We start from the raw sequence: 17,202 nt of genomic DNA, 5'->3' as shown, positions 1-17,202 counted from the left end.
GGTCATGATGACAACATAACATGACCATATATAGGCACATCATGGCCATATATAGGCACATCATGGCCATATATAGGCACATTGTGACTACATATAGGCACATCATGACCATATATAGGCACATTATGACCATACATAGGCACATCATGACCATATATAGGCACATCATGACCATATATAGGCACATCATACCCATATATAGGCACATCATGACCATATATAGGCATATCATGACCATATAGGCACATCATGACCATATATAGGCACATCATGACCATATATAGGCACATCATACCCATATATAGGCACATCATGACCATATATAGGCATATCATGACCATATAGGCACATCATGACTATATATGTAGGCACATTATGAATATACATAGGCACATCATGGCCATATATAGGCACATCATGACCATATATAGGCACATCATGACTATATATAGGCACATCATGACCATATATAGGCACATCATGACCATATATAGGCACATCATACCCATATATAGGCACATCATGGCCATATATAGGCACATCATGACCATATATAGGCACATCATGACTATATATAGGCACATTATGACCATACATAGGCACATCATGACCATATATAGGCACATCATGACCATATATAGGCACATCATACCCATATATAGGCACATCATGACCATATATAGGCACATCATGACTATACATGTAGGCACATTATGAATATACATAGGCACATCATGGCCATATATAGGCACATCATGACCATATATAGGCACATCCTGACTATATATGGGCACATTATGAATATACATAGGCACATCATGACCATATATAGGCACATCATGACTATATATGGACACATTATGAATATACATAGGCACATCATGACTATATATGGGCATAAATTTCTTTGTCAAAGAAAATTTGATAGTGTGGACGGAACTTTCGGGAGAGGAAGGGTCACATAAAATGTAGGATATGAAAAATAGATAATCCCAGATTGATAATGAAGTTTAACTACAATATAATAAATAAAGAACATTACAATGCTTTTGGGTGTGGCTACTTCAGAGGGACAAGTGGTGAAGTCACTTAAAGCCTTGATGTTGTGAGGGCAAAGTTCAAGGCTAGTAACATGCAGTCAGTGTAACCGTGATGAAATGCTGAGTTGGGGTTCAATTATTTCGAGTGGAAATACCACAAGTCAACGAGTCAAACTACCTAATACTACTACAGTTAGTACATATTGCAAAAAAAAAAATAATTTAAAAATGCTTCCAGAGTCGCACGCAATTCATCTGACCGCGGGGAGCGCACTTTTTCCAGCCCTAGTTGTGTACGGTACTTGCAGGAAAGCATAACAGAACAAAGCATGCATCCAGTAAAAAAAAAAATTCACTGAATGCTTTACAATAATCTTTAAACTTCTGGCATAAATTATGAGTAAACTAGGTAACTGAGTAAGAATTATTGTCTGTGATGTGTCTAAACACATATAACGTCTGGTAATTGCATTGACATAATTCCTGGTAATATTTGATGGTTAGTTTAAAATAGGGTCGTGGCATACATATAGAAACACACAATGCAATGGAGTAAGCAAGACATTTTCAATGGTAAGAGCCAAGTGCTATCAAAGCCTATTAACATTGTGAAGGGAACTGCATGCCAACAATCTTCTGTAATCCATGAAATGCATTTTCCAGTTGTATATCTAGCAGTCTTGAATGGGGGGGGGGTGGGGTGATGGAGAAGCGAAGGTAAAGCGAAGGTGTAGAATCGATGATTGAATATGTGAGGGATGCTAGCTGGTTAAATATTTTGACATCAGGTGATTTGCGACTACTTGAGCATATTTTTCTGCGCTTAAATATTTTTAGTGGTGGTGGGGTGGGGTCCCACAAGCTTTTTAGGAAGGCGTGCATCCTAATAATCTAATGAATAATTCATGATATATGGAGTTATCTATAAATAATTCATAATTTAATTCAGAATTATTACAATAATTTTAAATGAACCTGGGAGTTATAAAATTCAAAGGGCTAGGCCTGTAAAATGTTCATGCTTTCAAAATAATGAATAAATCATAAATATAATGAATAATTCATGATCTGTGTAGTTATTCATAAATAATTCATGATTTTAGGGATCTATAAATTACTGAACCTGGTACTTACAAAATTTAAGAATCTAGACATGTAAAATATTAATGCATTTAACCATTAACAACACCTTGACCTCAGATAATTGAGTAAGTGTCTAGGCCATGAATTGTAACCCTACGAGGGCGCACTTACTCTAGGTCAACAATCAGACACGGCCGAAATAGTTCAACCAATTATTAAACTCTCATTGACGAAATGGAACTGATGAGAGAGTGGCACAAAAATGACATAAAAAAAAATTGGTCGTCCGTTCTCATGACTCTGCCATTAAACGAAAACGATTTTTAACGTAGTATGACAAGCGTAACAAATCACAGATCAATACTTTCACTTGATTCCGGTCTCAGGAAATCAGTTAGCATTATTTCAACTTGATCAGTCATGAAAATGGAATGTGTTAACATGGTTTTTTTTTTAACTTGACTATTTTTTCATGTACTTACGGTGATATGTAGTTTGGAGTACCGCACATTGTGTAGTGTTTCTCGCTCGGTAGATTCAACTTCGTCGCAAGACCAAAATCTGCTATTTTCTAAAAAAGCATAAAATTTTTTTTTTTTTTTTGAAATCACAATGCAACACAAAAAAAATATATAAGTATTTAAAATGAGGTATAATCTACATTTCAATTTTATTTAATCCGAATCTTGTTGTATTCTACATGGAATATTATTTTATTGAAGGCCTATCCTGCATCTGTGAATGACTCGGCAATCACGGGGAATTATGTAATAAACATTATTATGAGGTAGAGTATACTGGATATATGCAAAAGTATTATGGCATCTCAAAGGATTCGAACCCATGACTATGAGAGTGGAAGGTAATCATTTTAACAATCATGCAACTTTACTCACACAAAAAATAATAACTGATAATAATTAACTTAAAGAAAAAAATAACTTTAGACTTAAAAATGAGTTTGGCAATGAACAATAGTGATGACGCGACTTCCATGCTGCAAGAACACATAATGAATCAAGGTTGACGAGAGGCTACAACCTTGATAATCGTTAGTCTGACCTACATCTGCAGTACAACTGTTGCATTATTAAGTAAGTATACACGCACATTCCCTCATGATTCACTGAATGTCGAATGGTATTCAGTATGTCTCAACACTATTAAATTTTATGTGACAAATTTGGGCATACATCACATTTATTTGTCACATAAAATTTGATAATGTGGACAGGGCTTTAATTTAAGTCCTGTCCACACTATCAAATTTCATGTGACGAATTTGTGTGATATGTCCATATATGGTCATGAAGTTATTTATTACAGCCAAATATGGGCATATATCATATTTATTTGTCACATAAAATTTTATAATATGGACAGGGCTTTAATTTAAGTCCTGTCCACACTATCAAATTTCATGTGACAAATTTGTGTGATGTGTCCATATATGGTCATGAATTTATTTAATACCACCAAATATGGGCTTTGTCACATAAAATTTGATAATGTGGACAGGGCTATAATTTAAGTCCTGTCCAGACTATTAAATGTAATGTGACAAAAAAAGCTATTGTGCCTATATATGGTCATGATATGATGTTGTCATCTTGACCATATTTTATAGGAATGTCACATGAGTAGAATTTACTGCTTCACCAAAATAAAACCATAATATTAATATTAAACAGCAAACTGTCTGTCTACATTAGCCATTTCAATCTGTGAGGGTAAACTGTCCGTCTACATTAGCCATTTCAATCTGTGAGGATAAAATTACTTAGTTTGCATACAGTTCACGTAGGCAAGGGGGGAGTAGTCATTTTTGAATAGTTTATTTTCCCCTGTATATGTGTAAATTTGGCAGTAGAAAGTACAGCCCCTTAAATATCAGTTGGAACTGACCAATGAAATGTTTTTAGTATTTAGCTTAGGATAGATCTAATTTAGTTTTTTCCCTTTTGGTTCACTCAGCAAAAAGACCTTGGTTATTATGCACTATATAAATCCCAATACATACATTACATACGTTGCTATTACTTAATATTTCTGGTATAGTAATAAATGTTATCTTACACAATTTAGATCCTTCGTGAGGAGTATATTAGCCAGAGTGAGATCCCTGTGAAGAATCCCGTGCGAATGCAGGTACAGCAAGCCAATGACAATCTGATGCATCAGATGACAAGCTAAAAAAACAATCATAATATAAAATAAATAATTAAATACTAAAATAAGGTGCAGTTTATTGCTAAAGTCTGTCCACAATAAATTAAGTTAAGTGACAAATTGAATGCCGGTACAGTAGGCCGATGACAATCTGATGCATCAGATAGCAAGCTAAAAAAAGAGAAACAATCATAATATAAAATAAATAAATACTAAAATAAGGTGTAGTTTATTGTTTAGGTCTGTCTTTGTCACTTGAAACATTATAGTGTGGATGGAATTTAAGATTTTGTTATAGACCATTTTATCGGATTTATTCTGAAACAGCGCTGCCAATGTCTCAAAACTCAACGGGGGACTTTCAGCGGCCTAGCCTAAGCAGCTGGCTAATTACAAGTAGAGCACCACGCAGTGGATAGTGCCGCTAGACCTTTGCTACTGTTAGCAGTAGAAAACAGATACGATCTTGCTATTATTACTGTATATGTAAACATTGAATGGCTTTTTAAGACATAGACTTGTTTTTAATATAAATATTGTGTTTTTTCCGTTTTAAAATATTTGTGCTCGTTAGTAATTTAGTTTTATCTTTGATTTAATCCATGATGTTAACTCGCTCAGTGAAATTTTCATTTTAAATTTTGCGAAAACGGTCTATACATCATGTTTACAGTATGTCAATGTCAACTAAAGACGTAACAATTCTCTTCATTCATAAAAATAGATTTTATGAGTATAAATTATGTAACAAGTTGGACAGAATTATTAATTACTTTATGTTAATATTATTAACTGAACCTCTGCCCTCTGATTGTACCAGATTAAGTATTCATCCAATTATTTACAAAATTTTAAATATTTTGTTTGTATGATAAAAACAAATCTTTAGCATGTCCTATAGAGGGCAGTCTTCATCATATTTCTGTTATCAGGAATCAGATATATTGTTATAATTTATTGCAAGAAATCATGTGATGAGAGAAATTCCAAGATATTTAATTATGTGCAATTCCCTAAATACATAGACTTCTCCCCACCCCAAACTTCACCCTCTGTGAACACTCTGTTTTTTGTCTTCAACAGCCAATTTTCTGAGCCTACCCTTCCTGTGCCCCGCCCCAGCTCTCTACCAAACTCTGTGTCTTCATACACCGGTTCAACTCTCCATTGTGACACATTTCCAGCACAATGTACACATATAGTTCTCCTCTCCTCGCCTCCCCCTCTCTTTACCAAACTTCATCCTCCATAAACACTATGTTGTATGTCTTCAATAGCCAATTCCCTGAGCCTACCCTAACCCTTTCCCGCATCCACTTCTACCAACCTTCATCCCCTGTAAACACTATGTTGTGTGTCTTCAATAGCCAATTCCCTGAGCCTACTCCAACCTTTCCCCTCACCCACTTCTACCAACCTTCATCCTCCGTGAAAACTCTGTTGTTGGTCTTCATAAACCGGTTCAACTCTCCATTGTGGCACATTTCTAGTACAAGGTACACATAGTTCTCATCTTCAAAGTAACTATACAACTAAATCGTAACAAAGGGAAAAAAAACATTGAAGTTAGAAGAGGAAGTATATAAAAAGAGATATTTATCATACCATATACTGTATATATTCTCACGTATCAGATGCATCATACAATTTTTTTTTAATTTTCAAAAATTATGTTTATCTTTAATGTGCGTATTGTCCATAACACACACTAAACAGGACGTACTGTAGATGTGCAGGGGCCTAAGCCTAACATTTGTGGAAAAATCTCAATGTTTGATGGCCAGTAACCCTTAGCATTAGCACACCATTAAGGAAAACTGCTTAAGTTCAATTTCCAATCAATTTGGTTTAGTTTACTGGGAGTTATGATGATCCCTACAGCAATAACAAGGCAATAGCAATCTCCATGTAAACACTGCTGTGCCAATCCATTGTTTACATCCAACACCCAAATTAGGTTATGTGACGCCCATCACCAAAGCGGTCTATTAAATTATACACTGAAATCCATGAACTTTATTAAGCCTAGACCTTGGATTTGGGGATTTGAAGGCTAAACACAGGCTTCGTCCCAGTGGATCGTATCGAAAGGAGGAATTACCTCGGTGAAATGGAGGGGTACATCTTATACACCCGACATATAAAAATTGTCCAAAAATCTTCTTAAAATCGGTGGTCATCTTATATGTGGATTGCCTTATAGGCGAGAATATACAGTACTAAGGAAAAATGAAAACGGACAACAGAACAGAAGCTTACAATGTTATAAGAAATGTAAGTTTAATAAAAAGTGGGAAAAAGAAATGTTGGCATGGTATCCAAAAAAAAAAAAAAAAAAGGACTCCATTCAACTCGCCCCTAGCAAACTCATCCACTAACAAACTCGCACTCTATCATTGGTGTCTTTCCAATTCTGCAGATCTAAGTCAGTTACTTGTAGAACTAGAAAGTCAATTGTTAGGAGGCAAGTTTGTTAGTGGACGAGTTTGATAGGGGTGAGTTTGTGGTAGTTTTTGTTAATAAAAAAAGAAATGTAACACTATTTAAAATTTTTACCTCTAGTATTGATGGGTGTTTCAGTTGGCAATGTATCTCCACTTCATTCCGTACACGACGCACCATCCCAAACGACTGCATCAGTTTCTTGTCAATCTGTAAAGGATAAAACATCGTTAGATGAAGTATGAACATCAATTGTCAAACAGAAATGTAAATTACCAATCCATGTTGTATTCATTACGAAAATTGGCACACACAAGAGTATCTGTATGCGACAAATAAAATAACAACAATGTTAACTAAAATAAAAGTTTGTCACTTTAAATGTACACAAATGCTGTACCTACTGCCGTAGGCATTAGCTAATATTTTGTTTATATTTATTTATTTATTATTTTTGTGTGATAACACTTTCAGTGACGTAGCACTGATATCACAAGTAAAAAGAATAAAAGAAAACCAAAATGAAAAAAAAAAATTGAACTTAAGTCAACACTAATGAGAAAGAAAAACAATGCGTATATAAATATAAAACTATGCATCGAAAACAAAATAGCTTAAAACTTACAACAAAATTGAAAAGGAAAAGCTGTTTGCAGTGCGTTCATGTCGGCACTGCAAACAGCTTTCGATCACCACAGACAAAAAGACATCGGACATTCGTGGCAAAAATTATAAAAAACAAAATTAAAAGTTTGATGTGACTGCAACAAATACCAAATCGTATGAAAATCTACCGCATAAGAGAGCTATGTGCTTCACTGCAAATGATACAAATCAAATTTTGCATTTATAAGCAGATTCTGTAGCTTGTTTAAGCCATGCAATTAACATATATTACAATATATATAATAAAAATGTATTTATACTGTTTAACTGAAGATGACATAGCTCTAACTGGCACTGTGTTTCCCTATGTTGAGGTAAGCTACAATAGAAAGGGGACACATTACAAATGACCATAAATCTTACCATCTTGATAGCAACTTCTAATCCAGTCGTCAGGGATCTTGCTCGATAAACACAGGCAAAGCCACCTTTGCCAATCAAGTTGAGGACTTGATAGTCCTGTAAAAATGCAGATATTATTATTTTATATGAATATTGTAATGGTCATCTAGAGAATCTCCTCTAGGAGATTCTCTAGATGTAGTATTATTTAATACTTTATTTAAAATTCACTGACTCAATTAGCTTAATTAAATATGATGCAAGAGGTGGTCCTATCCAAAACGCCAAGTCTAACATAATGGCTAACACCTACAAACCACCTCAATGTAGCCTACACTACCTAAATTTAAATTATTCATAATCGGCCCTAATTTTTCGAAATCCGCGGATGGATTTCTAAGCAAAATTTTTGCATAGAGAATATATTCCCTGCTCAGGCCTTTCTATACACTCTTGCCCCTTTATGCAAGGCCTGTAGATTGAAGAAGTTATAATTATAAAAAGATAAAGAATCCATTTAGGCCTATCCAGCTCTTTCTTTTTCACTCATTATTGATATTAGGCCTACTTACATTTCAATCAATGAAAGAATAATATTTTAATACAGTACAGTACAGTACAGTGTAGGCCTAGGCTGGCTATAAGAACTGGCTTTTAAACTATTATTATCTAGGCCTAGGTCTCTTCTAGGCTAATAGTACACAATTGTTAGGCTATGCCTTCCAAAGTACCCTTTTACTACCACTCCCTCCCCCACCCAGACGACCAAGTCTTTGAGTCTGCATGAGAGGCGCGCCTGTCAGAGGAAGCAGTTCATCCAGGCTAGCCTAGCTATCCTACTAGTTCTAGGCCTAAGGCTAAGCCTAGGTCCTACTAGAAGGAGCCTAAAGAAGGTCTGAGAAATGATTACCTCGATGCTTTCTCCTATCGGTGAAGACATACTGACTTATCAGAATGATCAAAGTCTATTCATTCAGTTCTTTCAATATAATATAGTCCATGTTTATAAGCAATAACAACCTCCAGAATATAGGTCTACATTCGAAAACACAAACAGTTAAAATTTTGAAAGGTCGCGGGTCTGTTGTTTTGTGTGTGTGTCGGCGGCGTGTCAAGCTCAGCTGCCCTCTTGAGGTAGACATCGTTGATTGTTTAAAATGAGGGCGCAATTGATAAAAAGTTACAAATGAGGTTGGCTTGCAGGTTCATAAATAATTAAGTATCTTGAAGTTTTGAATATTCATTTCACCTAGCCCTCTATGTTATTGTCGACAAGGTCTAGTGAACACACACTTCTGCTGTCCTAGCCTACACACGGACTCTTTTATGTTTAATAAACTGTACCACTTTGAAAATTAGTGTAATAGTACTGAAAGTGTCTACAGTATAAAGAAAGAATAAATAAATAAATAAATATATTGGATTAATATATAAATTATAACAAAAAATAAAAAGAATATGGGCACTACTGCAGGTGTTGTTATATCTTATACATTAATACTTGCAGTAGATTGGCACCGCTACTGCAGGTGTTATTATATTTTATATATTAATCCTTAAATGGGCACCCCTACTGCAGGTGTTATTATATTTTATATATTACTTCTTAGATTTGCACCGCTACTGCATTAATGATGTGGTTATATTTTATACATTAATCTTAAGATAGGCACCGCTGCTGCAGTTATGAGCACCGCTGCTGCAGGTGTTGGTATATTTTATATATTAAATCCTTAGATGGGCGCCACTACTGCATTATGGGCACCACTACTGCAGGTGTTGTTATATTTTGTATATAACAACATCTAAGGATTAATATATAAAATATAACATCACCTGCAGTAGAGGTGCCCATAATGCAATAGCGGTGCCCATCTAAGGATTTAATATATACATTATGAGCACCACTACTGCAGGTGTTGTTATATTTTATATATTAATCCTTAGATGAAAAGAAAACCAAATCTATTCTTCAACGCGTCATAGATGAAAATCAACTGAATAGAAGCCAATTTATCAAAGAAAGTTTCACCCATAAACATTAAATAGAATATTTTGTAAATAGCATTCAGTTTTTTCATATTTTTTTGTGTTTGGTAATTGTTTATATACAGGTCCCTCATCACAATATGCAGTCTTTTAACGTCAACATAATGTCAATGGCTGCCGAATGTCTGAAATCAGACGGCTACAAGTACCAGTACCAGTGATCCATAGATGGGCACTGCTACTGCATTATGGGCACCACTACTGCAGGTGTTGTTATAAATTTTATATATTAATCCTTAGATGGGAACTGATAATGCATTATGGGCACTGTTGCTGTAAATGTCACTGTACTTTACTGGTAATTAAGTCCAAGGTACATTATATTGTACTAATATGCAGGTATGATTAAATTGTTTTATTATTAAGAAATAAATGGGTTTTTTTTAATTATTATTTATAATTTGTGAATGAATAAGTTTGATCACTACATACCTAGATTTTTGGGTAGGTGTTTGAATAAATACAGACAATAAATAATGTAAAACCTCATGATTGTCTATTTCTGGGGTACCCGGTGTACGTCACTGATCTTGCAGAGAATGACTTGCATGTAAAAAAAAGAACAAAATGATAGAATCACAAAGTACAAAATAATTGCATTTATTCAAAATAGTGGTTGGTAAATATATTCTTTGCTATATGAGGAAGACATCACTTTAGTCAATTGCATTTTACGACAGATGCAGTCAGTGGCAGTGCCAACATAGGTCTGGGGGAGGGGGGAGCGGGGGTGGACCCGTTGGAGAACCCTGGACCTTTTGTCGGGGAAGAAACCAATCAATCTACCAGGGAACATTGGTTTCAAAAAGCATTTTTACAGTATTTTAGCCATAGCCGAAGTTGGACTGCCACATTCAGCAAGAAAATTCTGCGGCATAGGCTGGGGGAAGTACCAACGAATGGAATTACAGGAAGGGGAGACATAATAGTTCGATTTACTGACTTGGAAATAGTAAGTTTAAGATATCTTGAAAGGAAAGATGGATCAATTCATCAGCTAGAGGGACTGATGACAGTGGAATATTGAAGCGTTCCAGTTAGACTTGCCACAAGTCCCTAATTTTAAATACAGTATTGACTTTTCATAATGTTAGATAATTTCGGAGAGCGCCACCAGCGTCTGTTAGAATTTGGATGGGAATTAGTATGGAACGCCATGCAAATAAGTAATATGGAACGCCATAGGTGCCAAAATCGATTTATTTTTAATAGTTTTCACTAATTAAGACACAATTTAAGAACTGGAACCCAGTCTACTTTCAGGTGGACAAGGCTGAATTTATTGGCATATACAGGAAAGAATTGATGCAAGTGTGGGTTCAGTTGCATATCCATAAGTAGGAATAAGGATTAATTCTGGGGAAATTTTAGAAAAGGGTGGGATGAGGAGGGGCTCAGCGGCACATCCAAAAAAACAAAAACTTTCCGTATCAAAAATCTGGAATGTGGGGGAGGGGGGAATAGGTAGGAGCTATATACTCTCACATTTATGGAAACTGCAGCTCTGAGCTATTTTTAATCTGTTCTGAGACATGTAATTATGCTCATAATATTTTAAAATTATTTTTAAAAAAGGAAATACTTTTCCAATAATATACCATGTCTAAATGGGAGGATCTTTGCCTGCCTGACAGGACACATAAGACTCACTGGAGACACACTGCCTATAAAGCAAAATCCTTGAAATGCATTCTTAATGTAGACTTCCTATAGCACAAGCATGTCCATGAAGTTGACACCCATTTCCTTTATACCCTGTAGTGTAATATATAGCAGCTGCAATTTTACACTTAAATTAAAACGTAATAAAAACAGAATCTATATACAGTAGGTAGTAAAACCCTATTACATTCTACCACATAAATCAATATAAAGTTGAAAATTAAAACCAAAATATCAATTCCTTAATTTGCATAGTTCACTAAATTTAGAAGCTTTGAACTTAAAAATTATGAGGAAAAATATTCCTCAGCGAGTAAATTAATTTCATTCCTTATCGCATTTGCTTTCAGCCAAGTTTAAACTACCAAATTTTATTTGACAAAAATCTGTAATATGCCCAAATATGGTCATGGTGACATCATATTATGACCATATCGTCGCTCACATCACGAACTAACACAATCAAAGTAGACTCTGTTAGTTTGTGAAATCAGAGTAGCGCGTCAAAATCAGCGCGTATTCGTTGTCAAGTAATTTTGAATTCTTTACCACTCAAAAAGTCGTTAACAACAGCACGTATTTTGACGTGCTTTCTTGATTTGACAAACACAATCTTCTTTCATTGTGTTAGTTTGTAATGTGACGATACACATAGCCAAACCATGACTATATATGGCCATAAAAGAGTAGTTTGCCAAAGACAATTTTATAGTGTGGACAGCGCTTTAACCTTGAATTTCTGACAGAAAACTTAGGATTTATACAGTATTAGTTTAAATTATGAAAAATCTGAGTTTACAGGGGCGGATACAGAGATGTCCAAAAGGGGGTGCCGTAAGGGGCCTAAAGTTTGGCCGATCAAGACAACACTGTCCTAGGGGGTCTGGGGGCATGGCCCCGTAAAATTTTTGTGTTCTAGATGCCCGAAAATAACATTTGAGGCGTTCTGGGCTTATATATTTTTTCCTTTTCTTTCTTTTTTTCCTTTTTTTTATTTACCTCCCAAAAGGGGTCCGGGCCGGGCCGGCTCCCCCTAAATCCTTCCCTGGTTTAATTAAAAGGTAAATTTAATTGGTTCTTTTAAATCAGCAATCTAAAGCTTTAGCCAGGAACATAACTCAACAAACATAGATACATATAATTGTACATTATTGTCTAGATGCATCTTCCCCAAAACTATCAGCTGTTCAGTCTCTGGTTCTACAATGTAAAACAATGAAGTAATAAACGCTAGAATGTTACCCCGGTTTTTACGAGTATAGTCATGCGTAGCGCCCTCAGCAACACCCCCTGGGATGAGAATACTTGTTGCTGGCAGTGAACGCATTAACCATCTAGAGCAATTAGACACACTATAATGTTGGCCTTTTGCCTGAACTCTTTGAGATAAAAAAAGTAATGTACAGTTAAACTTGCCTAAGTCGATTTAATTTTTTTATGCCAAATTGTTATGTTTTCCATTAATTGACAATCTATAAAGTCAAATTTTATCTAAGTCAAACAATATTTCAATGGCATTTCGGATTCGATTAATAAGCAAGTTTAACTGTGTTTATTTGAGTTTAAGATTATATTATAAAACATAACATGCTTTGAGGTGAAGTGGAGTTTACTGACCAAAATAATACCCTGTTGTATTTTTTTTGTTTACTATACCTAAAAAATATTAAACAGCAAACCGCTTGTCTACATTTCAAACTGAGGGTGAAAATACACAGGTTGCATACGCTTCACGTAGCCAGGCACGTGATAGTTGATTTTGCGTACTGAGTGGAATCGACCAATGAAATTGAAATATTACCTAATTAATATTTATGAGGTATAGTAATAGTTGTGCAAAACTGTAACCTCTTGGTAGTTTCCCCTGACTCTAAGTGTCTCCCACAATTCTTGGAAGCTCTCGTACCCCTGGGTAGCTTCCCTATCCCTGGGTAGCTTCCCTCCACCTGGGTAGCTTCCCTACCCCTGGGCAGCTTCCCTACCCCTGGGTAGCTTTCCTACCCCTGGAGAATTCACCAAACCCTGAGCAAGCTTTCCAAATGCTTGGTAGTTTCCACATTCCTTGGGTAGCTTTTCTGTCTCTGGGTAAAATCCTTAGCTTGTCTACACCTGGGTAGGCTCTCTCCTACCAACAGCAATTATCTGCCTAATAATACTGTAGCGCCCTCTCCCTAAGCAGCATTCCTACCCTTCAGTGGCTTTTCAACAGCTGGTAGATCACTCACCAGCTCTCTTTACCAAAGTACAGTAGCTCCCTACAAGTGTAAAAGTAACATGTTCCTATGCATCCTCAATCTCTTAGTAGTTCTCCTGTTCAACAATAATGTAGTGTTCTATCAACTCTTCAACGGATTATTTCTAATGCGAGGAGGTGTATCAAATACATCTACATTATGTAATTTCCACATAGGATGATGGAATGAAATATTGAAAAGTGAGACTAAACGTCGAAAGATCACTTCCTCTCTAATATACGGATGACCCGTTGTGTGGTGTTTATCATGCCACTTGTACATCTCACACTCGCTCAGCTTGCCATCTTCATAATAGTGATAAGGTACAGCAGAGTCTTGGTTTCTCCTGTTACAAAAGAAAATGTGTTTCAAAATCATTGTTTTTGTATATTTATTTCAACTTTTAAGGTACCGTAAATGCTCGATTAAGCGCCGCTCTCGAGTAACCGCCACTCTCTAATAAAGCACTGCACCAAACATGCTTTTTTCCGCTAAGCGCTGCTCTCGAATAAGCGCCGCGGCGCTTAATCGAGAGTCTATCATTACCCATGTGTGTAATGAACACTTTGAGAAATAGTGTTTTGAATGCAATGTATATAGTGTTAAAATGAATAAATAACACAAAGAAAACACAAGCATTTCTTTATAAACGTTTACTTACAATGACATGGACCTATGACAGGCCTACTGAACTACGGGAATACGTAAGATAAGTAGCATGGAAACGGGCATGGAAAGCACCACGCAAATTCCCTTTTTTGTAAGCGCCGCTCTCGAATAAGCACCAAAGCCTCCAAAAATGCTTTACTTATGTTTTACTTATCGAGATTGTGTGTGCTTCTGTTCAGATTGTAAAAACTTCTTTCAACAAAAAATTGTATGCCCATCAAGGGCTTAGCCAGGAGCCATCTGGCCGTCGTTTGGACGGCCAACTATTATTTAGGACGGTCACTTTTTCCGTGATAGCTTGGAAAGCTTGGCCTTCTCAGCTCAGTCTAGCCTAGTTGGCTCTGGTCTAACTTTAGCAAATTCTTTATATTCTTCGAATTTATCAAATGTTGCATTAAAAACTAAAGAACATTTTGGACGGCCTATTTCATTTTTCTGGCTAAACCACTGATGCCCATATATGGTCGTGATGTGCCTATATATGGTCATGATGTGATGTCATCTTGACCATACTTAGGCATGCCACATTTTTTGTCATAATACAATTTGATATCCTGGACAAGACTTTAAACCTACTTGCAATAGTCCTTATCAATCATTCCGTAAACCTTGATGGAATCGCACAGACCAATTGCGAGTAACAGCGTCAACCATCCAGTTGATATCCACGTGCTCGTTGCTCTAAATAAAAAAATACATCTATTTTAACATATTATTCCAATACTAATAACAACTTACTTTAATTTTTTATTAATACTTTTTAAAAATTAACAATATAATTAACAATTAACTTTATTTTTTTTTTCTAAATTTCAAAAATTAAATTCAAAGACAGTCATTAAAAAATTTTTAAAACGTACACTGAGAAATTTCTTAGGTTGTTGTGAGAATATTCTATGACCCCCAACGCAGTAACATGAGAACTCATCACGTCTGCATTTAACTTTAACAAGTTGCGTTGTATTGTGTTGTACGCATCCCAACACCTTTAGAATATCGTACCTTGCTAATCCTGATTCCATCTCAAATATTCTTGCAAATTGTTTTTCTACCAGATTTTGAAAAACGTACATATGCAGATGAGGGTGGCGGTCTTTGATGCGTGTCAGGTACTTGCGAGTATACTTGTCGAGTGAATCCAACGCACCCCATGCAATAATCTATTATTACAATAATATCACAAAATTAAAGGTATACTGTACTACTGTATATGTGTGCTGACATAAAGTCTTCAAAATAGTGCTTGTTCCTTTAATTATGTGGCAGTGCGTAGAAGCGAATTTAAGGGGGCCCAGCCGGCCTGGGGACCTAGTTGACTTGGGGGCCTAGCTTGCCCGGGACCACTAAATATGAAAGAATATGAGGGAAAACAAAAGAACTGCATTCAAATTCAAGTTTGAGATTGGCATTTCCAGACCCTTAGAGGTGTTGTAGACATAAAATTTGGCATTACCCATGCTTAAAACAAACTGTGTTGGGGCTCAGGTAGGCTGGACCATGGAGGTATAAAATTCCATGGTTGGACCCATCTATAACTTCCACCTCAAGGCCCTCCACCCCTTCCATTTTAAATTCATGAATCTGCCTCTGGTGCATATGGCCGAGGTGAGCATCATCATTGATAAGTGCTTGGGATTTGTTTTATGAGAATGTTGACAGCAGCAGTTTATAAGTTTGACTGAAATATTTTATATTTTCCAAAAGCTTTCTCCCCTTCAATGAAGACATGGTTGTTGGTGAAACCTTTGGAAATTTATTCTGCCATTTTTGAGTTGAATCATGTCAACAAAAACAGCCACTAGTGCCTTACAAGTTCAACCATCAACTCATGCTTAGTCAGTGGTGTATCTAGAAGGTGGGGGGGGGAGGGGCACTCCCTCCAAAAAAAAAGCTTGCACCCCAAGCCTCACCCCCCCCCCCTTAATTGAAAATACCCTAAGCAAAACCAATCATGCTCAAATATTTAGAATTCACATCATATCACCATACTTTGCGACCTAGCAGACCCTCACTTAATGATTGGGCCCCTCTCAAATTTCATGCTCCCATCAGGCCTAATTCAAGACACCTAGATACACCAGTGGGAGTTGTAATTTCTTCAGCTGTTTTTAAGTGCAAACCATAAAGAAAACTAAAGGCAATAATCCAGTCTACATGTCACTAATGCTTGTAGGGTATAAAGTGGACCAATGTGTTCATTAAATAAAAGCCGGTCCTGACCATCAATTTTTATTTGACAAAAACATGTTACAACATGCCCAAATATGGTCATGATGAAATCAGATCATGCGAAAAACAACAATTTTTAACAATTTGGTGATGGTTTTTTGCCTGAGAAATGACCTAAATTATAAACTTTCAAGGCTGATTTCTTAAATATTTTTCTTTAAACAGCTGCATATTTAAACGCTTGATGAACTTCGAAACAAAATGTTAGATTTAAATGTTTCTTTTATCATTTTATAGATCTCATTTTACTTTTTAACCCTGTATTAATAACTAAAAATCAATTTTTGCAACAAGTGATTGGATTGGCTTGTCTTTGTCACATTTTCAATAGCAGCTTGATGGGTAAGTTGAACCAAATACACAAATACTATGTCTCCATGGTCTGATACAGAGGTCACCATCTGTTTACAAACTAAATATTACCGGAGGTCCTCTGGTATACAACCCCAATTTTTACAACCCCAATTGGGCCAATTTGTGGGGTGGGTTTATAGCCAAGTAATCCCCTTTTCACAAAAATATTTATTATCATCATTTTTGAAACTAACAACATGTCTAATTATTTTCAAGGATGGCCAACCAAAAACCAATTTTCCAAAACTGCATGTCGAATTATG

General features: G+C 35.9%; 2 protein-coding genes across 2 annotated transcripts in view; both read right to left on the bottom strand.

Moving 5' to 3' along the window:
- The window catches only part of LOC117101703 (serine/threonine-protein kinase PLK4-like), a 52,985-nt gene extending 44,107 nt beyond the window's left edge, over positions 1–8,878 (bottom strand). The window contains exons 1-6 of the mRNA XM_033241736.1: positions 8,653–8,878; positions 7,764–7,859; positions 6,849–6,944; positions 5,710–5,824; positions 4,200–4,312; positions 2,606–2,694 (exon numbers count right to left, since the gene is read on the bottom strand). Coding sequence (XP_033097627.1) covers positions 2,606–2,694; positions 4,200–4,312; positions 5,710–5,824; positions 6,849–6,944; positions 7,764–7,859; positions 8,653–8,682 — 539 coding nt within the window. The 5' untranslated portion in view covers positions 8,683–8,878. The remainder of the gene's footprint in view (positions 1–2,605; positions 2,695–4,199; positions 4,313–5,709; positions 5,825–6,848; positions 6,945–7,763; positions 7,860–8,652) is intronic.
- A 1,495-nt stretch (positions 8,879–10,373) lies between these two features.
- Positions 10,374–16,217, bottom strand: LOC117101690 (alpha-N-acetyl-neuraminyl-2,3-beta-galactosyl-1,3-N-acetyl-galactosaminide alpha-2,6-sialyltransferase-like). Its single transcript, XM_033241725.1, has 3 exons — positions 15,359–16,217; positions 14,933–15,037; positions 10,374–14,033 (listed from the first exon to the last, which is right to left on the bottom strand). Exons 1-3 carry the CDS (start codon positions 15,427–15,429, stop codon positions 13,790–13,792), a joined length of 420 nt encoding a protein of 139 aa, XP_033097616.1. The 5' UTR covers positions 15,430–16,217; the 3' UTR covers positions 10,374–13,789.
- Between the last annotated feature and the right edge of the window lie 985 nt (positions 16,218–17,202).

Source organism: Anneissia japonica, unplaced genomic scaffold (assembly GCF_011630105.1).
Source record: "Anneissia japonica isolate Jap-2015-1 unplaced genomic scaffold, ASM1163010v1 scaffold180_len884964_cov147, whole genome shotgun sequence".
Taxonomy (NCBI): domain Eukaryota; kingdom Metazoa; phylum Echinodermata; class Crinoidea; order Comatulida; family Comatulidae; genus Anneissia; species Anneissia japonica.
Note: the sequence above shows the minus strand (reverse complement) of the source record. Positions and strands in the feature narration are given on the sequence as shown.

What these genes read in the sequence shown, in the direction of transcription:
- LOC117101690 (XM_033241725.1), bottom strand. Translation starts at nt 15,429, where the DNA reads ATGTACGTTTTTCAAAATCTGGTAGAAAAACAATTTGCAAGAATATTT. An exon ending in ATGGAATCAGGATTAGCAAG is followed by an intron (nt 15,038 to 15,358) that starts GTACGATATTCT and finishes TTTTTTATTTAG; the next exon opens with AGCAACGAGCACGTGGATAT. An exon ending in ATTGATAAGGACTATTGCAA is followed by an intron (nt 14,034 to 14,932) that starts GTAGGTTTAAAG and finishes CTTTTGTAACAG; the next exon opens with GAGAAACCAAGACTCTGCTG.